A 25185-nucleotide genomic window follows, 5' to 3' on the forward strand; every position below is an offset into this window, starting at 1 on the left:
CAACAGAAACTACATCTGGGTTTGTGTCACTGAACTGGTCCCCGAGTGTCCACTGGGGTGAGGGGGAGGGCCCCACGGTCCTGGCCTTCAAGGTGCCGAGCCTCACTAACTATATCTGGCCCTAGTCAATACCTGTCACTGGGACAGAGCAGACCACCAGTGTCTCCCCTGCCTCCAGCCCACCCTACTTCTTCCTATCTCCTCATCCATGGGAAGGGTCAGTTCTCACCTCCACGGTCTAGATTTTATCTTTTAAGGCTCCATTCCAGTGCCACCTCCTCCCTGAAGCCTTCCCTGATTCTCTCTTAAAAAATAAAAAAACACTTTCTGTTCTGAGACTCTCTAGAACTCTCTCTTGCAGCAATGAATATGTCCAATCTTACTGTCTAGCTTATTTCTCCTAAAGTCAGAATAATGCCTTCTTCATCTCTTCATTCTTCAAAACATGCCCAGCCCAGGCTGAACACAGTAGGTCCTCAATAAATGTTTGTTGACCTACTAAAAATATGGATGATTATCAGCAATTTGGTATAACACATCCAGGTTTCAGCTAGGAACCAAGTCATGTTTCTGCTAAGAATAATGTCTAATTTTCCAGGGTACAGTGTTGACTCATTATAGTGGGAAGCTGGGACTTTATGGGGAAACACATGTAATCTAGAGAAGAAAAATCATTCATGAATTATTCTTCTGTTTACAAGATTTCTCTTGATTATGAATGCTCATTTGAATCCCCCTCAAATATTTCCGAATTTTATGATTTTTCCATTGCAAGGCTGGAAGGCAGGCTCAGAGAGGGACTTTTGTGTATCAGTCCTCCTCATTTGAGGAGAAGGCTTTCGTTAAACCATTAGCAGTGAAGACTGACGTGTAAATTAAAAGATAATTTGTGGATCTGCCAGCCATTCTTCCCTATTATGGCCAACGGCCAAGACCAAGTGCCAAGTGTGGCTACTAAGCCTCTAAGCGGCCACTCCAGCTGCACCAGGGGCAATCCAAGAGAGAGTTTGAGAAATCAGGAAGCCTAACCAGATGGCGACTTCTCCTGCCTCAGGCCTCTTAGGGCTCAGCACATAGGAGGCATCCTAACCTCAGTGGGTGTGTTCTGGGGATGGCCCATCCAGCCTTCATTATACCATCTTGCTCAGACACTGGGAAGTTGAAAACTACACTTCCCAGACTCCTTTGCACCTGGGGCCCTATATGCAAATTAGGCTCCACTGTTCTGATGCTGCTCCAAGAGGTCTGGTAAGTGAACATGAGGCAGAGGCCGCCTCTGTGCTCCCTTTGTCTTGTTTTGCTCCCTACACAACATTCCAGGGTCTAGTTTCTGTCTGATATTCCAGAGGCAGCAGTAGTTGTGGTGAAATAGCAGCAAAAAAATTTCTTGTGTGTATGTGTGGTTCTAGGGATTGAACCCAGTGGCATTCTACCTCTGAGCTACAATCCCATCCCTTTTCATTTTTTAAACAGAGTCTCATTAAGGTTGTTGATACTCTCACTGTATTGTTGAGTCTGTCCTCCATCTCAGCCTCCTGAGTACTGGGATTACTGGCGTGTCGCCATGCCCAGCTAGCAAAGACTTCTCGATTCCAGCTCCAGTCCTGAATCACAGCTCTGGGGACGTCTCTGGAGCAACCCTCTGAGGCACAAGCTCTGTGTTGCCCTTGGAGTCACTCCGGAGGTTCAGCCTAGAACCTGCTCCTTGAGCCCTTCCCGTATCTACTGGTGCCTAATTCCCTGCATGAAATCCCTTCCTGCTTAATATACCTAGTGTGGTCTCTGTTTCCTGAATTGCACACTGATTATGAATGGTGAGAATTAATACTCTCACCCTATAGAAATCTAGATCATCCCTCTTCCTCTGGGGTGGTGGTTAGTACCCGTCTATCGCCAAACAAGGCTGCAGCCACCCCAAACCAACCTTCCCAGGCCTTTCTCTTGGGTCTACCTCCCTTCTCGGCCTGTTGTCCTTGGGCAGATGAAACAATAAGCAATTTTTTTAAAGTAACATTCCATCTCATGGACTGTGGGTTCTAGGGTGCTGTTTCCTTTCTGGTAATTTCATCCAGCTGAGAAGAGCTCGTCTATGTTACTGGACGTTCTGGAAAATCCCTATAAAAACTCCCATCTGCGATGGCCACGGCTGTGTTGAAACTCCAGGGTGAAAGGGCTCGGAGAAGCAAGGCCGAGAGTGACTGATGTACACATTTTCCTGAAGGTCTTTGCTTTGTGCCCTCCCAAAGAAGGTGGTTTTCCGCCTCTTGTCTCTCCCAGAGCCTGAGCCTGGCTGCGAGCCTTTCCGCTCCAGAATGGCGAGGAAAGCCCCTGGGCTCAGCCCTTTCTGCTTGCTGAGTTGCCCCTCGGCTGGGTCTGATATCTCAAAGTCGTGCTTCTCAGATTATTTTGGTCTCAGGACCCTTTTGATGCTCCTTGAAATTAAGGACCTCAAAGAGATTTTGTTTATGTGTGTTATTCTATTGATGTTGACTGTATCAGAAATTAAACTGAGAAAATGCTAAAATGTATGAATAGGCAAAATCATATCCCATTAACTGCCAGAGAAACAGTATCATTATGTTGCACAGCCTCTGAAAACTCCCCTGGGCACCTGTGAGAAAACTGATAGTCAGAATGCAAATTATACCCTCCCCATCCCCCTTTCCTTTTTTGTGTATGTCTGTGAGGTCCTGGGAGTTGAACCCAGGGGACCTCGACCACTGAGCTCATCCCTGGTATTGTTTATGTTTAGACAAGGTCTCCTTCCATTGCTAAAGCTATCCTCCAACTTGAAAGCCTCCTGCCTCAGCCTCCCAAGTAGCTGAGATTGCAGGCATGTGCCGCAGTACCCAGCTGCAAATATCTTATGAAAACAGGCTTGATGTTGTCGACTCCTAGAAAGAGTCTCCAGGACCCTAGGGGTTCCAGGACCACATTTCAAGGACCTCTGCCTTAGAAAATATGGCAGATCCCCTGGCCAACACTGCTTGGGGTGGGCAGGCATTAGTAGGTGTGGAGCTAGGACTCCACCCTTGATGGGGTACAACCTGGTAAGCCCTAGGGTGGCATAGGGTTGGCATGCACACTCTTGACCAGGAATCTGAAGACTCTAGACCCCTCCCCTGAGGCATCCTTACTGGGAAGGAGTTCTAGTTTCTTCAGTACAATTGGACTTAGGCAGATCATTACCCTCTTTGGGCCTGTTTTTCTATTAAAGAAGGGTTAAAAAGCTGGGCATGGTAGAACATGTCTGTGATTCCAGAACTTGAGAGGCTGAGACAGGAGGAGTACAGGTTCAAGTACAGCCTCAGCAACTTAGCAAGACTCTGTTTTAAAATAAAAAATAAGGCCGGTTGTGGTGGTGCACGCTTGTAATCTCAGCATTCTTCAGGCTGAGACTGGAGGATCATGGTTTGCGGCCAGCCTCAGCTACTTATTGAGGCCCTTTGCAACTCAGTGAGACCCTGTTTCAAAATAAAGAATAAAATACAGAGTTGGGGGTGTCACTTGGAGGTAGAATGCCCCTGGGTTCCATCCCCAGTACCACAAAAAAATAAATAAAAATAAAATACAATAAAAAATAAACTGGGCATGGTGGCACATGCTTGTAATCTCAGCACTTGGGAGGCTATGAGAGGAGGATTGCAGATCACAGCCAGCCTCAGCTACTTAGTGAGGCCCTCTGAAACTTAGTGAGACCCCGTTTCAAAATAGAAAATAAAAATTGGGCTGGGGGTGTAGCTCAGAGGTAGAATGCCCCTGGGTTTAATCCCTAGTACTGCAAAAATATAAAAAATAGGGCCAGTAAAATGGTTCAGAGGTAGAATGCCCCTTGGTTCAATCCCCAGTAACACACACACACACACACACACACACACACACACACACACACACACGGCTTAAGTTAGTGGTTTTTAGAATTTTTCCACAGTGAGAACCTCTCTGCACTTATTTCCACATGGAAGTAGCTGTACCTACCACACAGAGTGCTCTGGGGAAACTGCCTGGGCTGGAATCTGGTGCACTCCCAAAGAACTCCTTTGAATCTTTTTTCTGTGTGTGTGTGTGTGTGTGTGTGTGTGTGTGTGTGTGTGTGTATGTGTGTGTGTGTTACTGGGGATTAAACCCAAACCCAAGGTGACTCTACCGCTGAGCTGTACTCCCAGCCCTATTTTCTTGTTTATTTTAAAGCAGGGTCTCACTAAGTTGCAGAGGCCTCGTGTTGCTGAGGCTGACCATGAACCTGTGATCCTCCTGTCTCAGGCCTTCCACGTACTGGGATTACAAGTGTGCACCACCACACCCAGTGCAACGAGCTTCTTTGTATAAGCGAGTTAGCTCACTCCTCCCAGCCTCAGTTGCCCTATGAGCAAAATGTGTCTACACCAGATGTCCCCTCCCCCAGGACTGTTGTGAGCATGTACGCAGGGTGTAAGTGCTCTAAGCATGTAGAGCATGGTGCTTTCCACAAACGCCAAATGCTCTGACTAGCTTAGTGTGCTGGTAGAGAAAACATGATAGCAAAGAAGGCTGTAGGAATTGGATCCCATTAAATGCCTCAGCCCCAGCCCCCTTACAGTCCAGCCAGCTCCCTGCCTTTCCCCGACAGCAAGTATAAACAAGTAAAGCCAGCAGCAGCCTGCCCACGAGCAGCCCGCCAGCGCTTCACCCGGCTCATAAAACAGGAAGCAAACGCAGCCACTACACTGAGCGTGAGCCACGGGATTCCTGGCAGCACAGGCTCTGCCTTGGCAGGGAGATACTCGCAGGGGGAGGGAGCAACACGGAACCCCGGCACGACGTGACCGTGCATGGTGTGGCAGGGCCGGGGGTTGGAGAATTAGTTCTTGAGATCTGCAACTTGATAACGCCACACACACACACACACACACACACACACACACACACACACACACCTTGCTGATTAACGAAGCCACTTAAGGGGGTCATTGACTTCTGGCAGCATTATCATATAGGAAGAAACCACGAAACCCGGCAGGGAATGTGGGTCTTTTTACATGACCCTCACCAACTCCTTGCATTGCTAGAGAAGAAAATAGAAACTCAAAGAGGTTCAGTGCCTCACAGAAGGTTACACAGCTGCCCACACAGCTGTCCCGGTGGCAACAGGCACGTCGGACCCAGGTGTCACCGTTCCGTGTCTCATTAGCGCTCCCTTTGAATTAATCTTATCAATGAGCCTGACTAAATCAATATGAGGGTCTCACAAGGCCCCTCAACAGGACCAAGACTACCAAAGCCATTTTCCCCCCTTCAAAAAAAAGGAGAATAAACTTCTTAAGACCTTGGTTTTAAGAGGTCCCTGCAGCCTGGAAAAAAAATAAATAAACCCTGCCCTACTCCTCAAACGTATGATTTATTGGGATTATAGTGCTATAAGCAGTGTCTTAACAACACAGAACAGGAAACGCCTCCGATTTCCAGCTCAAAGCAGGCTGTGTTCTCTCTCTTGAGGTGGGCAGGGGCCTTGGACCAAGAGTCAGGTTGGCCGATGGGCAACAGCCCGTAACTGGAGACCATGTGACCAGTGTCCCAGGCAGGAGAAAGCCTGTGCCTCTGTCTCCAACCTGATGAGCTGAGCATCTGGGGCCAGCAGGTTTGTCCTCCTGCGCATCCACCCAGGAGGAGCTGGGCATGAGGGCTGGATGTGCACAGGGCGGGGGAGGGGCGGGAGGCCACGGTTTCACTCCTACCCTTGGCTGTGAGCACAGCGACTCGGGTGCAGGCCTGGCTCCTTAGGCTGGGATGACTGGAGGAGGCACAACCCACCCCAGAGCACCCTGGGAGTCCAGGGAGGATCAGCCAGAGAGTCATGGAAGATGATCAGGGATTCCTATCCTCAGCCCTAAGTCCTTCCACTAACTTTGCCTTTCTGTTAGCGGGCATCAGAGCCCAGCCCCAGGTTGTGGGCATCGGTTTCCCCAGGCCCACAGATCTCACTGCGCAGCATGCTGACCCCCCCCCCCCCCCGCATCTTGCCATCTGGGCCAGGTCTGGAGGTGGCAAGAGGCACTGCAGAGATGGCCTGGTTGTCCCCAGCAATGGCTCCACAAATAGGCTCTCTTGGGAGGGGTAGGTGGGCTCTGGTGCTGGCTCTCTGGCCCTCTCCATGGCCTCCCCAAGATTTCTACAGAGCCCAAAACCAAGCCAAAACGCCCATGTAGAATAAAACCAACATTGTCTCACCGAAGTCAGAGCTCACTTGCAGCACAAAGGAAGCAATTCTAGTCCGGCTCACATCTTGGACTAATTATTTTTCTAGAATTGCTGGATAAACCAGAATGGTCTGGCTCAGTTTGGAGTCAGTGTTGCGCATGTACCTCTCTTCGGACCCCAGGCCTGTCTCACCCTGAGGCAGCCTGCTGTGCAGCTGACCTGTGGCAGAAGCCCTGCTTGGGGTCAGGGCACTTCTGTTTGAGGCAGGACTTTGGGTTTTCTGTAGGGAAAATACACTTCTCTTATTAAGATTCATCTGGGATAGATTAAAGATGCTTGATAAAGTTTGCCTGGATACGTGTATGATGATTTCTAGGGCTGTGTGTATGCTTGTGTGTGTACACTGGGGACTGATCCAAGGTTTTGTGAATGCTAAGCCAGCCCTGTAGGGCATGTGTATACATATATAAATATGGAGAGAGAGAGAGAGACAGACAGACAGACACTAATGTTGCCTCATTTGGCCTTGAACTCCGGGGCTCAAATGATCCAACTGGCTCAGCATCTTGAGTAGCTGGGACCACAGGTGTGTGCCACTGCACCTGGCTGGATGTACCATTGCCTATGGATATCCACTTAGAACACAGCCAGATCAAGATTAGCTGTGAGCCATCTCCCTTTTTTCCAAGTGACCCTTGAGGTCTCAATGGGAGCCTGACAGTAATAGTGAGATGAGGTCAGTTGTGTGACACATGGCAATCCAGGAATAATTAAAAAACCTTAAATAACTAACACTTACAGAGCATTTACTAAGCACTCGGCACTGGTTTAAGCCCTTTGTATTTCCTCACTAACTTACTCATACCTACTTTAGGAAGTAGGCACTATTATCATGCCTACATCACATGGGAAAACTAAGGGCTAGAAAGATGAGAAAAATTTCCGCACATCATGTGCCTAGCCAGTGGTAGAGCTGGGATGCCATCACCCAAGACCAAGATCCCAAGGAGTCCACTCCACTGACACTCAACTTAGTGCCCCTGGTTCAATTCATTCATCTTGGGGATGATGACTATTACACACAGCTTGTCTAGATGGTCCCAGGCTTGCGAAGATTTGACTTCTAACCTCCCTACCCAAGGGTGGGGCAGAAGTACAACCATACAACGATTCCATTGTTCACTTTCAGTATGGTACTCAAGAAACTAGATATTTAACACTTTGTTATAAAATGGGCTGAGCCAGGTGTGCTAGTGCAGGCCTGGAATCCTAGTACTTGGGAGGCTGAGGCAGGAGGATTGCAGGTTCGCAGTCAGTCTCAGAACTTAGTGAGGCCCTTCACAACAGAGTGAGACTGTTTCAAAATAAAAAATAGTCGGGCGTGGCACACGCTTGTAATCCTAGCACTTGGGAGGCGGAGTCAGGAGGATCAAACAGGTTCGAAGCCAGCCTCAGTTACTTAGTGAGGCTCTCAGCAACTTAGTGAGACCCTGTTTCCAAATAAAAAGTTTAAAATAGGTTTGGGAGTATAAGCCTGTAGGTAGAGAAGCCCCTGGGTTCCACCCCCAGTACCACACACACACACACACACACACACACACTCATAAATAAATAAAAATTGGGCTGGAGGTGTCGCTCAGAATGTCTCTAGGTTCAATCCTTAGTCCCACAAAAAATCAAACATGAGCGGACATCTCCTAGGTTGAGTAAGTTGAAGTGTGGGACATTGAGTGCATTTTTTTTTTTTCCGGTACTGGGGATGGAACCCGGGAGCATTCTACTATACCCCAGCTCTATTTTTTATTCTTTATTTTGAAACAGGGTCTCACTGAGTTGCAAAGGGCCTCACTAAGTAGCTGAGGCTGTCCGTGAACCACGATCCTCCTGTCTCAGCCTCCCAAGTACTGGGATTACAAGCGTTCATCACCACGCCCAGCTCCATGAAGTGCATTTTTGATTTACAGCATTAGGATGTAGCCCACTGCATGCCGAGGAGTATGTGGAACATGTCGCCCAAACCGGGCTGTGCTTGTGGGGGAAGAAGCCTGCTGTTCTCAGTAGCACTGGGACACCCAGGTGAGGAGGACTACCGTGTCATCAGAGTTTAGGACACTTGGCTAAAGAACCCCAAGATCCCTCTGCCTGGTCCATGTTGCCTTCTAGGTAGTGGGAGGCCCCCACCTCAGCCTCTGCAGGTCTCTATTTCTCCCTCAGAGCTGAGCCTACTGCCACCTGGCACTGACTCACTGTATACTTCTTTTTTTGAATGTTGCTTTGTTTGCTTTCTCCACTGGACCATCCTTTCTCTGAGGGCAGAAGCTACTGAATTCATAGATAAGGCCGGGCTGTGCGCCACTCCTGGAGGCAGGGTCTTCTGGCCGGGCTGTGTGCCACTCCTGGAGGCAGGGTCTTCTGGCCGGGCTGTGCGCCACTCCTGGAGGCAGGGTCTTCCGGTGGGTGGCTAACATGGTCTCGGGAGTCTGTCCTTACAATTCCCAGATATAAAGATAATTATTTCACAAGAGAACTTTCCAACTAGGAACGACTTGGAGTTGGGGTGGGGGGTTGTTGACCACCAGGGGCCAAAGCATTTTCTGGGAAGGCAGCTCCGATGTTGGGATGGGGCTGTCTCCAGGGAAGGGAAAGGGCAGATGTGGCCGTGCTGATGTCCTGTGGCCTTGCGGCTTGGTGGGGGATACATCGCCATCTGTCCTTGGTGGCATTTTAGGTGGGTGAGACGGGCTAGATTTCAGTGGGGATGGCACACGGGCCACCGCCCCTCTACGCTTTCCCAGGCAGCAGGGAAGGCCCGAGCTTGCCAGGTCCAGGGCATCTGCCCTATTTCTCAGGCCACAGCTTCCCAGCATGGCTGCCTGGAGGGCGGACGGCTGGTCCAGCAGGCCAGAGTATCACTGCTTCCCACGTGCTGGGATGGAGCAGGGCCACGGCAGGTTTCTTTCTACTTTTCTGGGTGTGGCTCTCCCGGCTGATGGGTCACACCTCACCTATGTGGCCACTACTGCCATGTGGCAGAGACAGGCTTTCTTCTTCCATGCCGGCATCTGTGATAGCTGATCATCAGAGACCACAGGCTCTTTCACCATCTGGAGGCTGGGCAGGTGAGGGCCTCTGACACACTTCCCTCCTGTGGGGACTTGCCACCACCCATCAGCCTACGTTATTATGACAGCCCTGGGGACCCCAGGACTCAGTGGTCCAGCTTCATTTACCTGATGGACACCTGCCAGGCAGTAGGTCAGGGGTGGTGTCTTTTGTTTAGCCTTTCAGAGTGGGTAATTCTGTTCAAATTCAGCTAAGTATAATCTCACAGCACCCACTGTACCCATTTCCCATAGTCTGAAAGGTGACCATTTATAGTGTCATATGAAGAGGTTATTTTTTTTATATATATTTTTGCAGTACTAGGTATGGGACCCAGGGACCTTCTACCTTCAAGTTGCACCCCAGCCCTATATTTTATTCTTTATTTTGAAACAGTCTCACTGTGTTACAAAGGGTCTAAGTAGCTGAGGCTGGCCACAAACCAAGAACCTTCTGTCTCAGCCTCCCAAATGCTGGGATTACAAGCGTGCACCACCATGCCCGGTCACATGAAGGATTTTTAGAAACTCCTGGGAGGAGGCAGGGGCATGCAACTCTCGGGGCTGACAGAGAGGTGCATATGTAAGGGAGAAATTCTTGACAGACAACTAGTGGCTTTGTTGGTGGGAATGGGCCCTTGGGTATGGGGGGGTGTGCTCCAGCCTGGCCAGAGAAAGAAGTGATGAGAGATTTCCAGGGTGGGGCCTGGCCCTGCTTTCTGCACCCACGTTTCAAATGCAGCCTCAGGGGAGACTCTGGCACGGGCTTTGAGCAGCACACTCACCTTGTGAGGAGCTACCGAAGGCCTACTATGGGCCAAGAAAGCAGGAGGCCATTCGCATATATTATTTCTGATCCTAATAGCCATCCTGCAAGAGTGGTATATTATTAGTTTGTATTTCAACAAATGTGAAAACCGAGGCTTTGCGAGGTTGGACACATGACCAGGGTTGCATAGCTAGCCAGTGGTGGTCTGTCTGGCCCTTAAAAAAACAAAGCAAAATAAGCACGCTTGGGTCTGTCTCCGTACCAGACTGCCTCAGGAGAAACACTGAATGTTGCTGCTGGCAGAGGACTGGAAGGAGGTGTGATGGAGTCCAGGCTCACCTCTGTGAGCCCGGGGCAGAACTTTGCCCAAACTCCAGTGTTTACACGCACAGCTTTTAGCAGGCCCTGAACTTGGCTTGGGACCAGAGGCTGAACCCCAAAGTCTCAGGGAGCATACCTCGGGCTCAAGACTTAAGAGCCTTCCTCCAAACCTGCAAATAGTAAAGGGGGGTAAGGCAAGTCACAGACAGCTGTCAGAAGTGGCTAGGCTTGGGGGAAGAGAGGAATACGAAGAGCTGCCCGGCAGGCAAGTAAGAGCAGGCCAGAAACCAGCCCAGCCTGGTTCCCCGTGGGCCTGAGCTCCCATCCTGCCCCCATCCCTGGGGTCTGAAAAGTTTCCAGCTTAGCTTGAGAGCTGCCTTTTAAAAGCGAAATCAATTCCCTTTAGCACTGGGATTTCCCTGCACTGAGGACTCTCAGTATCCTGGCAATATTGCAGACAAAGGGGATTGTTGCTACCCACGTTAAAAAAACACTCCAAATGAACGAAGCCCCAGGCCCGGCAGTTCCCACTCTTCTTTTCTCTGAGGACCAGTGGGCCCAACAATAGGAAAGGAAATCGTATGCAACGGCAGCCCCAGGGGCACTTGTCAGAGGCCAGGCCAGGATCCTGTCCTGCCTCCGCCATTGGCACTACCGCTTCCTTTGTCTGCTCCAAGTTCCTGGCTTGTTCCATCTTGGATGCTGGGCAGATGCCCACACTCAGACTGGCTACCCAGAGCCAGAAAATTCAAGTCTGGTGGGAAAGAGGCCCCAAGTAATTGGGAGCAAACTGTACAATTCCCACTGGGTCGAAGAGGTGCTGACTGGGAGACCCGGCTCCTGAGTCTGGTCCTCTTGCCTGGGATGGGAGGGATTTTGCAAATGTGGACAGTGCAGAGTCATTGTATTATCATCATCAGACCTCCCCACCAGAGCTCAGCACTGCCTCTTCCCAGCAGCAACCTTGGGCAGGTTCTGCACCTTCTTGGGGCTCTGTCTGCTCCTATGGAAGTAGCTTCTTCCAAGAGCTCCAGTGAGGATCTGTTGGGGAGCTATGTAAAGTCTTTATAGACTGTAAAGCTGTGTCTCAACGCCTCTAGCCCATGCAAAATAAATCAGAACGCATCACTCCCAGGCCTGCAGTGGCAGCCTGACTCTGTGGCAAAGCTGCAAGCCAGAAGCTAGGGACAGCACACACCAAGGAGCATAGAGTGTGACCAACACTGCTGCTTGGTCTTTGATCCAATGCATGGATGAAAGCCAGGCTGTAGAATTCTCTGAAATCCTTGGGTGGTGAGCTGCGATAAGTCTAGCTTGTAGATGTCTCCAACCAAAACAATCCTCACTGAAGTCCTTTGAGATATCTGGTCTACCTTATCCTCTCTGTCACTTACCAAGTTCTTGGGCATGATGACTGTCTGCTGAGTTAGATAGAGTTAAAGGCAGGGACTGAGGAGGGGTGTGAATAGGCAGGGAGAGAAAACACGCATTTTGAGTAGACAAGGCTCTTATATTCACCAGTGTTTTCAGATTATTAAACATGCATTAAACATGATCTATCCATTTTAGCCCTTCCATAGGTTTATGATAATAGTAATTATGCTGATATTAGCAGCTACCATATATGGAGAGCTTATTTCTGTGACAAGCCCTTCTCATGTATCACCTCATTTGATCCCCACAAAATCCTTTGGAAGTAGGTCAAGTCATTTTTCATTTCAATCTGGGAAAATGGTGGCTTGGGAAATTAAATAACTTGCCCAAAGTCACACAACTATGTGACGGCAGAGCAGGGACCTCACAGTATGGCCTGACTCCAAAGAGCCCAACCATTAGACTCTACTGCCTATTTTAGGAACTGAGCAAGACGTTTAACTGCCTACTGCATGCCAAGGACCGTTCTGTGTGCCGAGAAGCCCTCAGGAGCAAGGCAGACCCATGGCACTTGCATTCTAGAGGGGTAAGGGAGAGGGATAGGCAAGTATATACACAGATACTTAAGCAAGACAATCACAAATTTAGATTTAGAAAGAAAACAAAAAAGAGGGCATGGTGACGCAAGTGTCTGGGGGCAGGAGCTCTCTGTGTGCATGGCAGCCTCTAACCAAGCCACTCAGAGGTTACTGGATATGCCAGTCTGAGGGATACATGGAAGCAAGTTCTTAATCCACCCAATAGCTATTATTTCATTTACTTCCATTTTGGGTAAACAGATGGAAATTTAATGCACATAAAAGGGGGGGGAGAGAAAAGAGCTTAACATTGCAAATCTTCTTGAAATGGTATTTAGGAGAATCACAAGTCAGTAGCATAAAGCCACCACTGCCATCATCTCTATTATTTGATAAGAAAACACTTTAGCAAGCTGAGCAAAAGATTAACGAGCCCGCTTCTTCAGACTGAACGCACAGCCTATGGGTGGGCGCCTCTGATTTATGCAAAGTGCTCCTCTGTGGGGAGCACCCCCCTTCTGCATCTGGGATGGAACAAAGAGGCGCCTCTCCTCACTGGGGGCCTCAGTGGCAAAGAGGGCATTTCCCCAGAACCTGAGGTGCCACCCGAGGAAAGAGGCTTGGATCTCCACTTTACTGGGAAGAAACTGAGGCTGACTTGCTCAGATCACAGAGCCAGAGGGGGAAGGGCTGGCCTTGACCTTCAGACCACAGCATCACGGAGGATACGCTCCTCCACTGGGCAACTGCTGACCTGCAGTCCAACCCGACTGTAGCTCATGTGCTAAACAACTGGTGATGTCCTGGAAACGCACTACCTATGTTTTGCTTTTAAAGCATGGATCCAAGCCTGGCATGATGGTGCACGCTTGTAATCCCAGTACTTAGGCTAAGACGGGAGAGTTACAGGTTCGCGGCCAGCCTCAGCTACTTAATGAGGTCCTCTGCAACTTAGTGAGCCCCCGTTTCAAAATAAAGAATAAAAAATAGGGCTGGAGGTGTAGGTAGGAAGTAGAATGCCCCTAGGTTTCATTCCTAGCAACACAACAAACAAACAAACAAACAAACAAACAAACAAGAAAGCATAGATCCCATTCTGTCTTGAAACATGGCTTTGAAGTGGCAGACATTCTATGGCTTTTGCTGTCTACACCACCCCGCTTGTCTGAATCTCCCGCTGCTGCCCTCTGAGGCCCATGTAAAGCCCCCCAATCACCAGCCTGCCCAAAGACCCTTCTGAATGTGGTGGCCACGAAGATGATGATAGCAGACATACTGTGTGCCAGACACTACTCCAAGTCATTATGTGTATTAACAGGGAACTCTACACCACCCCAGTGAGGGCAGCACGACTGTCCCACACTAAGAAGTGACTGCAGCCTCGAGCCCAGGTGACCTGCATGAGGCTACACAGCCCAAAGTAGCAGGGCTGGGATTGGATCCAAGAGGCTCCCGGGCCTGAGGGCAGGCCTAAGGAGCTGTCACACAACTGAGCTTCCTCTTACACCATCGGATGGCTCTTCTTCTTCTTCTCTTTTTTTTTTTTTTTTTTTTGTGGTAATGGGGATGGAACCCAGGGGCATTCTACCTCTAAGCAACACCCCCAGCCCTAATTTTTATCCTTTATTTTGAAACAGGATCTCACTGAGTTGCCAAGTAGCGGAGGCTGTCTGCAAACTATGATCCTCCTGTCTCAGCTTCCCAAATGCTGGGATTACAAACCTGCGCCACCATGCCAGGCTCGTCTGGTGGCTTTTGCTAATTTTTAAGTACCTGTCTTATTTTTGTTTTCTTCATTAAGCTGGAGACTCAAACACAAACCTCATGGCCTCAACTTCCTAGCAGCCTTAGTAGCGCCAACAAAAAAAAAAGGGGGAATGGGAAATGGGGACTAAGATTAGTATCAACCCAGCCTGTGTCCCGCCTGGAGCTGTCTGGTGGTGCAAGCCCACGTCACACGGTGGCAGGATGGGTGTCTGGGTGGGTCTTGGTAGGAGCGCCTCTCATCGTGCATATGGGATGGGAAGGGCTTCTGGACCCTCTGCTGCCGCCTCCTCAGAAAGACTCAGGCCCCAGGAAGACGGTGAATACAATTCAGCTGTCACAAAGAGCTGGGGACAGTAGGAGGAAGGGACCTTCCTGGCCACAAGTTCAGACCTCCCTTACCTTGGCCCCAGCTCTCTGTAGCTGCCCTAGGCCACCCTGCCCTTTGCCTCCCTCCTGGGCACCTGTTTCTTCTTGCCACCTGGTCCCTGCATGCGTGGCTCTCTCTGCCTCACACAAATAATCATTGGCGCTAACACTCAGATGCTGTCCACGGCGTCCCAGCGACTATTCTGAAAGTACGCTAGCTCAGCCCTCTTGCCCTGCAGGTGATTATAAGAACTTAAGCTAGTGAGTGTCTGTGGAATCTAAGCCTGGAAGAGGCGGAGTGACCTGCTGGAGGTTCTGAACAGCAGCAAGGTAGAGTGCCAGGGCCCCTCCTCTGTTCTGCCTCGGTTCGAGCTGTTCTAGCCGGCTAACGAGTCAGGACACCAGATGTTTCCAGGCTCCAGGACGGGCTGGACTCTCCTGGTGTGTGTCCCGGCCACCAGCAGGCCCCACATCCCCCAAGTAAGCATGTCTGGGTTAGGGCACGGACCGCGGCAGGGCCTGAGGCTTGCGCGAGTGAATTGGTGGTGGCCCACCTCCATGGCCTCCTCCTGTCTGGGTACCCCTCCGACGCCCCAGGCTCCGATGCAGGGGACTGCGCCGACCTCGCCCTCCGCACCCCCATCCTTGCCTCTCCCTGTGTTCTTGTTGCTCCATGATGTCATCGTCCAGCAATTTGCCGGCGAGCTGGCAGACCCCTTGCCTGCCCTGCGCGTCTACACATCCCTCCTCCTCATTCCTCAGGAGGAAGATGACTGAGGAGGTGCCCTCCGCCCAAGCTGCTGTTCCAGCTGGCCCATCCCTCTGCCTCCAGGCCCAACCAGCAAGGGCCACATTTAGCCAGATGGTTGTCCATTCTCCTCCAGACCTCACGGGAAGGCGGCGCCCCATCTCCCTGGATCCCTGACAGGACCGTCTTTCACTTTCCCAGCTTGACTTGGGGGGCGACACCCTGCAGGGCAGCAGCTGTGACTAATCCTGTGCTCAAGGCCCTGCCTTGTGCCTGGCTGATGCTATGAGGCAAAGCTGCCAACGAGAAAGGCATCCTGGAGAGAGCAGGGGGAGTGTCCCCAGGTGCCCATGGAGGGGTCTTGGGAGAGGAGAGGCAGGCGGGGCTGGAGAGGTGACCCTATGGGCCAGGGCCCACTCCTGTTGCTTAGAGCTTTATGATCAGATCTCAGCAGCCAGAGAGGGAAGCCACTGCTGGCACCATGAAAGGCAAAAGCTTTGAAAACGCCAGGAACCTGGTTCACATCCTGGTCTAGCCACTTACCAGCTAGGTGCCCATGGCCTAGAATCCACATTTGTAAAATGGAGGTAATGATCGCACCTCCCTTGCTAATGTCTTGTGGGGCATAAAACACACAGAAGTAGGTAGACATGCCCCTTCAAGGGAAGAGCACAGGACATCTCACTCTATCCTCTGGATAAAACACTGGCCCATATTTATTTATTTATTTATTTATTTATTTATTTATTTATTTATTTTTGTGGTACTGGGGGTGGAATCCAGGAGCTTTTCTACCTCCAGGCTATATTCCCAGACCTATTTTATATTTTATTTGGAAACAGGGTCTCACTAAGTTGCTGTGAGCTGCTAAGTAGCTGAAGCTGGCTTTGAACCTGTGTGATCCTCCTGTCTCAGCCTCCCAAGAGCTGGGATTACAAGCGTGCGCCCACACCCGGCTCACTTGGCCCATTTTACAGGTGAGAAGCCAGAGGCCTGAGGGGGCCTGTGTGGATAAGCCAGGCCTCTGCCCCAGTGCCTGTGTTCTGTTCATGGATGCTGCCTGGTTAACTACGGGGCACGGATGGGATGATGGAGAGTCTTCTCAATTCCTGTAGGGCCACCTACTTGACACCCAACACTCCTGCTGTTTCTGTGACTCCCTCCTCCTCCTGCCCCCCTCCTCTCCCCAAACCTAGAGTGGGCAGCTCTAGGGAAGCGAACTGGGAGACACGAAGGCCCCATAGGTCAGTGTAGAAGGAGCGTGCAGCTGAGGAGATGCCACAGTGAGTGTCACACAGAAGGGATGACAGCCTGTCACTCCCCTTTATCCCCAGGGATGTGGTTACACACAGCCTCTCACTGGAAGGAATCAGTGTACATTTCTTCAACAATGAAGTGGCACCATCTGTGGCAGCACGCTGCTGAACCCAGGCCACAAGACGGCTCCTTGACCCACACATGGGGCAGTAGAGGAGGTTGCTTAATCCCAAACAGACCCAAATGACCATCAGTCCCCAAGAAGGCCTTCAGGCTAGGCACCACTGCCACACCTGGAATTGGATGCTCTGTCTACTTTGGGCCGGGTGGACTCAGAGCCCAGGGTCCTGAGGTGGGATGGGGGAAGGAATTTCAAGGGAATGAAGCAGGTGTATGTATGTGGGGGGTTGGGAGGGATATCTCCAGGCTCACAAATGCCAAGCCCTGGCCACCCTGGCAAACTCCGATCACCTTTTGCACCAGGAGAAGAAGTTTTCCCCAGAGCTGTGGTGAGAATGTTAGGGTGGTGACACCCCCAGGGCCTGTAGGGCTGAGACCCACCCTCTGGAGCCTCCGGGGCCTGCGCGGTCAGAATGAGGACAGTGAGATGTGCTTCAGCCAGGGGCAGGTCATCAGAGGGCGGTTAGACTGTCTACTTGGCCAGGTATTTTTAGGGTATCTCTTTTTAGCTCTGAAACTTTAAAAATTTGTGGTTTTCCCCCTAATGGTGGTTCTAATTTCCTCTGAATCTAATGCTCATTTGAAATGATTCATGGAAAAATACCTCTGCAGCCAGCAGAATTGTGCCACAGACAGTGTGGTTTGTAGATAATTTGGTAGCTAAACACATACACATGTGTATGTTACCAATCAAGCTCCGCTATGACAACTGTGTGCAGATAAGCAGCTCAGGCCAGAGAGAAACCTGAAACTGCGCGCTAGGGTGTCCTGGCTGGGAAACCCTGGGGGAAGCCACATCCCGGCCTGACAGCCGAGCAGAGCAGCAGGCCTGGGGAGACTCTGTCCTCTTCTCCCAGGCGACTCGGCTCGGATTCCCAGGTCTGGGCCTGGCTCCCTGGGGAATCTCCCTGGGGGTGGACCCCAGAGGCTTTTCTACCTCTGGGCTATTCTCCCAGACCTATTTTATATTTCATTTGGAAAAAGGATCTCACTAAGTTGCTGAGAACCTCACTAAGTAGCTGAGCCTGGCTTTGCACCTGTGTGATCCTCCTGTCTCAGCCTCCCAAGGACTGGGATTACAAGTCTGCACCACCACGCCTGGCTCCTCCCTGGGGAATCTTACCAAACAGCAAGCAAGTCTCCTCTGCTCCTCCCCCAGATGTGTGCTTTGCCCTTTCTCCTTCTCAGCCAACTTCTGCAACCGCAGCACTGTCTCCTCAAAGCAGAAACAGCTGGAGTACAGAGCCTGGCTCTGGCTCCCCACCACGCCCCCCATGCTCCATCCAGTACGCCTGGGGTCCATCTGCACCCGCCTTGCTTGGAGTCAGGTCCTGGGGGGCCCTCTGCAGCCTTGCATTCACCTTCTAACTTCCAAAGAAATAAAGCAAAGATGATGGGTAAGGGTAGCAGTAATGACAGCAATGGCAGCAGTTTCTAGGAATCCGCCGTGTGTTATACCAGGCGAACATTGCTGTGTGTTTCTCCCAGTGGCAAACAGTAGGTGCAGTGGTGACTAGGTGCACAGCCTGTGCGGCCTTGGCTGGTCGCCAGGTCTGTCTGTTCCTCCACTTACTCATCTGTAAGCTGGGCCATGAGGAGCACCTCTTCCCTGGTAGCGAAAGAAAGGAGCCCAGTGTCTGGCCCGTGGTAACTGCCCATCGGTGCCACCTGCCCGTAGAACCCCCACAAGCTGCATTCCCGCTGCTCCCATATTCAAGGCCAAGGAACTGAGGCTCAGGGAAGTTTGGAACTTTGCATAAAGGTCTCAAGTTCACAACTGGCAGAGCTGTCATTTGTGCCAGGCCACCAGACCACTGGATCCAGCGTCTTGGTTGCCGTGTGGCCATAGGCTGTCTTTCCAGTGGCTGTGTCAGTGAAGTCTGTACAGGAATTTACCTTCGCACCTGTGTGGTTGTGTGTCCTGTGACCATAGTGGCACTGGGGAAGTGGGCCTGGCTGAGGAGCAGGCTGATGCCACTCAAGACAGTGGGCTCCTGGGGCAAGGTCTCAGGCCTCCTTCCTCCTGACGGGTGAAGCCCTTTGGGCTCTCAGCCTTGCCTGGGCCCTGCTCTATGGTGAAATGTAAGCAGACAGGGCTTCCTAAGCCAAGCGTGGGTCTTTCCCACTCTCTGAACCTCCCAGCGCACAACTTCAAGTCCACGGACAGACCCTGCCTTGAGTGTTCGTGTGGCGGCCATTGGGTGAGATCCGTGCCAACACATATGGTACCTTGGGCAAATCATGAAGAAGTATATCTTCTAGGCAAAAGGTAGCCCTCTGAGTAGACTGATTAGAAAAGGCATGGTGTCCTGAAGCTGACATGGCCCTACACGTGTGCCCTACTCACGCCGCTTACTGGCTCACCTTTGTGCAGAACACAACCTGTACATTTGTTCTTAGCAGCCCTGTCCGCAGCTGGGAAAGGGCTGGGACCCTGGAGGCAGAGCCCTGCCTGGGAGCCAGCAGGCCTGGAGCCTGGGATTATTCATCCACTAACTTGACAGAGACCAAAGAACTACTAGGGTCCCAACGTTCTCATCTGTAAAATGGGCAATGGGGGAACATGGCCAAGGTCCCTAAAAACAATGATAACCACAGTGACATTACTGTCATCAAAAGAGGTGACCTACGACCGAGAGGGGACCAGTTACCACCCAGACACTGCTCAAGTACTTCTCAGTGTACTCGCTCATTCAGTTTCCAGGTAGAAAAGAAGTCCTATTCTATTCTATTCTATTCTATTCTATTCTATTCTATTCTATTCTATTCTATTCTATAGGATCAAACACAGAAATGTTCTGCCTTTGGGCTACCACCCCAGCCCTTTTAAAAAATTTTATTTTGGAGCTGGGCATGGTGGCACAAGCTTATAATCCCAGCATTTGGGAGGCTGAGACAGGAGGATCATGGTTCTGGGCCAACCTCAGCTACTTAGTGAGACCTTCTGAAACTCAGTGAGATCCTGTTTCCAAATAAAGAATAAAAAAATAGGGCTGGGAGTAGAGCTTGGTAAAATGCCCCTGGGTTTTATCCCCAGTACCACACACACAAAAATTTATTTTGAGACAGAGTCTCCTTAAGTTGTCCAAACTCAGACTTGCGATCCTCCTGCCTCATTACAGGTGCACACCACCGAGCCCAGCAGAGTATCTCATTTTATTTTATTTTTATTTTTTGCGGTACTGGGGATGGAACCCAGGGACATTCTACCTCTGAGCTACATCCCAAGCCTTATTTTTTATTCTTTATTTTGAAACAGGGTCTCACTGAGTTGCAAAGGGCCTCACTAAGTAGCTGAGGCAATCCTCCTGTCTCAGCCCCCCAAATGCTGGGATTATAAGCGTGCGCCACCACGCCAGGCTTAGAGTATCTCATTTTATAAAGAAGAAATTGAGTTTCAAGGAGCCCCGCTAGCATGTGTCATTGTTCCCAGTCCCAACACTGAGGTAAAGCCCACGCCGAGCCTCACTGACCCCACACTGCACCTGCCCTGGGTATAAACATCTCCCTGCACACGGCCAGCCCTTCATCCCTCTGAACTCCTAGGAGCCCCCTTGCAGACCTCTCTCGCTGTGCTGATCAGCACATTTGTAAGCAGGCCCAACTACGTGCTCAGCCCAAGGTTGATCCCTACCGTTCGTTGTTCAGGGTCATTCTCGGGGGGTCCAGGTTGGGATTCTCCATGGACTCCATCTGTGGGCATCGCAGGAAGTAGTAGAGCGTGTGGAGGGCGTCGGGGGACCAGGTGATGGGCTGTGGCGGCTGTCGGGCCTGGCGGGCGGGGCTGGTGCCTGGACACAGGGGGTGACGCCCCTGCATGTGGTGCATGGCTCGAGAGACCAGGTCACCTAGAGGGGGAGGAGGAGAGAAACTGATGACAAAGCCCGAGTTCACAGCCCACATGCTCCCAGGGATACTCGTGGCTGCTGAGAATTTCGTGCCTAATTACTGTTTACCCCAGAGTCAACAGGCGGAGGTGGAAACTGTCACCTAGATGCACAATAGCAATTTGGTTTCCCTTTCATTTTCAGTCTTGCCTTAATAGCTGAATTAAACACTTGGCAGGGCTGGTCTCCTCCAGAACTTATGCTAATGTGGTTTCTTTTTCGAAATCCACCATGCTTTCTCCACCACCCCAGGGGCCTTTGCCCAGCTCTTGGACCAAGGGAATCTCTCTGGGTTTCTCCTCCCAGGCTCCAGCAGTCAGTGCCAGGCTGTGTGGCAATGCTCCCCTGCCCTCTTGTGCAAAGCCACGACTTGGGCACAGAGGGTCCTTCGACTTCCATCACCTCGGTGACAGTGGTCACCACTATCCATTAGTGCTCACTATGCGCCAACTCCCCGGAAATGTGGTTTCATCTGATCCTTACAGTGCTGGGGTAGGGGGGCAAGTATTCTCCCCATTTCACAGATGATGAAATTGAGGCGTATCTGGCAAGCATTTCCTGACAGATTCTCCTGGTTGCAGGGAAGCTGTAGTACACATAAGTTGTGTTTAGTAGCTATGGTCCTGTGGCTCCTGAACACTAGAGTCCACATTTGAAGCGAGGTTCGTTGGATTCTGAAGCCCATGAATTTTAATAGGGCTGCAGCCTGCCCTATTAAAGTTCGTGGGGTCCTCATATCCTGTGTTGTGTTTCTGTCCACGTCAAGTCTTTTCAACATCCCACCAGCTCTGGACAGGAAACGTCCCATCATTGTTTAAGGCCACAATACTGAGAAAGGATGGCCTGAAACAGCCCCAGGCACCTGCGGGCACCTCCGTTCTGGGAAACTAGAGCCTTTGCATTTGCCTTGGGACTGAGAACCCCCCCCACCAGGGGGGTCCCTTATGGGCCAGCCTTCTCCCTCCTGTGGCAGTAACTCAGATAGCCCCTTCCACAGCAAGCCTTTGGGCCATGGCTCCCCCTGAGGTACAGACACCAACAGATTGCAATTTGGCCAATAAAGTGTTGTTAAATATACGACAGAGACAATTCATTCATTTATCCAATGAACCTTCATTATGCAGCTCCTGGGAGTCTGGTACTATGTCCTGTCATGCCTGGAGTCTTGCATAGGGTCAACTGCACCTTAGGTGTTCAGCAAATGTTTGGAGACTGAGTAAAGAAATAGCCTTGTGTATGCATTTCATTTATTTTATCTTTGTGGTACTGGGATTTAATCCAGGGACATTCTATCTCCAAGTTATGCTCCCAATCCCTTTTGTTTTTTTGTTTTGAAACAGAGTCTTGCTGGCTGTGGTGGTGCACGCTTGTAATCCCAGCTTCTGGGAGGCTGAGACTAGAGGATTGCGGTTTGTGGACAGCCTCAGCTACTTAGTGAGGCCCTCTGCAACTTAATGAGACCCTGTTTCAAAATAAAGAATAAAAAATAGGGCAGGGGGTGTATCTTGGAGGTCGAATGACCCTGGGTTCCATCCCCAGACACACACACACACACACACACACACACACACACACACACACGCTGGGGGGTATAGCTTGGAGGTAGAATGCCCATGGGTTCTATCCTTAGTACTGAAAAAAGAAGGAGGAGGAGGAAGAAAAGGAAGAGGAGGGAGAAAAGGAAGAGGAGGGAGAAAAGGAAGAGGAGGAAGAGGAGGAAGAGGAGGAGGAGGAGGAAGAGGAGGAGGAGGAAGAAGAGGAGGAGGAGGAGGAGAAACAGAGTCTCACTAGGGTGCTGCTAATCTTACTAAGTTGCTGAGGCTAGCCTCGAACCTGAGCCTCCTATCTCAATCTCCCAAGTACTGGGATAACAGGTGTGTGTCACCATACCTGGCATACAGTTTATTTTTAAATACAACTGTGGTAAGGCTTGACTTAAGCTTATTTAGCTGCCAAATTCTCCCAGGACAATCACAGTGACAGTTTCTGGCTTCCAAACAGGGACAAATGACACTCCTCCACTGGGAAACAGTCCTCCTTGTTCCCCTATTCCTCCCCATCCCCCAGACCATCACTCCCCCTACAATACTGACTGCCCACTCCTGCAGTCATCCTTAGCTGCCCAGGTGCTCCTGGCAAGGCCAGGGCCAAGATGTCTGGGGGCAGTGAGGTGCCAACACTCTGGTCCTGCACAGAGACTGATTTCACCAATCTGGGACAAGACTCCAGCAATGGTAGTTTGTAAAAGTTCCCTTAATTCCAACATCCATCCAGGTTTGAAAATCACCAGAAAAACTGATCAGAACACAGATTCCAGAGTCAGATACGTGTGGTTTCAAAGGTGGGCTCTGCTATTTCTGGCCCATGGGTCCTGATGTGATTATTGGAGCTTCAGTTTACTCATCTGTAAAATGGAAATGACAGTGCCTACTGCTGCCAACTTTGAGAATTGAAGAAATAATAAATGTAAAGGTCTTAACATCATGTTTGGCTCAGAGTAAGTACTTGGTAAGGTTGAATAAAATACTAATATATTATTAATTATTAATTATTATTATTCCTTTATCCTATGTCACCTCTAGAGGAGCTCTTCCTCCCAGGGCCTCTGCCTGTGGTCAAACACTGCCTCAAGTTTCCCAGGACAGGAGGAGTCTGAGCCCTGACATGCGAGATCCCAGCCCTGCCCTCAGGCTCCTGGGTGGCAGAAACCAGCACCCCAGCCAGCAGGCCACCTGCCTCCTGCAGCTGGTCACACGCTCGGCTGAAACCTGGCTCCCGTCTCTCCAGGTCTAAGTGTCATAACTTTTGGCAGAACCACAGGACCACAAGGAGGAGAAATCAAAGAGTCTGCGATACTATCAAAGAGACAACCTGTTGAAATATCCTTCCAAAAGGCTCGACAAGGTTGAAGTCATTATTGCTAATTATTTTTATTGTTGTTTTATTGTTATTGGTGCAGAACCCTTTGGCAGCACATTTCCAGCCAGAATTCAGGCAAGAGAACACAAAAAAGATTGGGAAGATGACCTGGGAGGTTTCCTAAAAGGGAAGCCAGGAACAAAGAGAGGTTCCCTAAAGCTTCAGGAAACCCTGGCGGCTGCTGAAGCAGGTGTCCCTGGCTTCTTCATCTACCATCGTGAGTGGTTTCCCCAAGACCAAAAAGACAAGGTGTCAGTGGACAACTGGGATGAGATGTGTCTAAGAGTTATGCTCTGTAACCATTTATGGCCCAAGAAAGCAGCATCCTTTGGATATCCTAGGATGATGTTTCTTCCCAGAAACTTGCCTATTTTCTAGGCTTTGTGATAAACTTATGAGCACCTTGGAAGAGAAGAATTTCTATTTCATAGAAGGGAAAAGAAGCTCCCAGAAGTTCAAGGCTCTGTCTCAAGTACACAGATAGCATGTGAACCAGGTAGGGCTTGAGCTGGGGTCCTCTTTCCTCCTATACATGTTCTAGATCATTGTCTCAAGGCCACTGAAGTCTGGGCTGTGAACTGAAACAGCTAACTTCAGAAATGGAGAGTGCATCAAACAAACACATCCATAGCAATTTTGTGTGTATAGGGGTTACTGGGGATGGAATCCAGTGGCAATCTAACTTCTGAGCTATACCCCCAATCCTGTTTTATTTTTTATTTGGAAACAGGTCTCACTAAGTTTCTGAGGCTCGTGACAAACCTTCAATCCTACTGTCTCAGCCTCTCAGGTACTAGGATTATAAGCATGTGCCACAATGCCCATCTATAGCAATTTTTTAAAAATTAAAAAAAAAATGGCACCAGGGATTGAATTGAGGGGCTTTCTACCTCAAGTCCCTTTTAATTAATTAATTAATTAATTAGTTTTGTGGTACTAGAATCCAGGTGCATTGTATCTCTGAGCTACACCCCCAGCCCTATTTTTAAATCTTTTTTATTTTTAGAAACAGGGTGAGTTTCAAAGTTGTGAAGGGCCTTGCTAAGTAGCTGAGGCTGTCCGCAACCATGATCCTCCAGTCTCATCCTCCCAAATGCTGGAATTACTAAGCGTGTGCCCCCATACCTGGCTTATCTCAAGCCCTTAAAAAAATTTTTTTAAGGGCTTGAGATAAAATTTTTTTGGAGACAGGGTAAACAGGGTTTCACTAAGTAGCCAAGGGGCTCACTAAGTTGCTGAGCCTGGCCTTGAACCTGTGATCTTCTTGTCTCAGCCTCCCAAGTACTGGGATTACAGGTGTGCATGACCACTTCCAGCTCATTCATAGAAATTTGAAAGAATTTTTATTTATTTTTTGGTACTAGGGTTGGAACCCAGGGGCATTCTACTTCAGAGCTACACCCCCAGCCTTTTAAAAAATATATATACATTCTTTATTTTTGAACAGCGTTTCACTGAGTTTTCAAGGGCCTCACAAAGTAGCTGAGGCTGTTGGCGAACTGCAATCCTCCTGTCTCAGCCTACCAAATGCTGGGATTACAAGTATACACCGCCATACCTGGCAACAGGGTGATTTTATGACTGATCTAATACTAATTTTAAGTTTTGAGCTTACATTTTATATGTCTAGTTTCATTTTTCTGGAAATTCATTTTTATCATATTTTACAAAGCTGCAATCTGTAATAGACGGGTGTGTGTGTGTGTGTGTGTGTGTGTGTGTGTGTGTGCAATCCTTGGTG

General features: G+C 50.0%; 1 protein-coding gene across 1 annotated transcript in view; it reads right to left on the bottom strand.

The window, feature by feature from the left end:
- ABTB2 (ankyrin repeat and BTB domain containing 2) overlaps window positions 1-25185 on the bottom strand; it is a gene marked incomplete at both ends in the record, with an annotated part of 177437 nt that overhangs the window by 20589 nt on the left and 131663 nt on the right. The window contains one exon of the mRNA XM_080688755.1: window positions 20273-20486. Coding sequence (XP_080544881.1) covers window positions 20273-20486 — 214 coding nt within the window. The remainder of the gene's footprint in view (window positions 1-20272; window positions 20487-25185) is intronic.

Source organism: Muscardinus avellanarius, assembly GCF_963383645.1.
Source record: "Muscardinus avellanarius genome assembly, chromosome: 1".
Lineage (NCBI taxonomy): Eukaryota > Metazoa > Chordata > Mammalia > Rodentia > Gliridae > Muscardinus > Muscardinus avellanarius.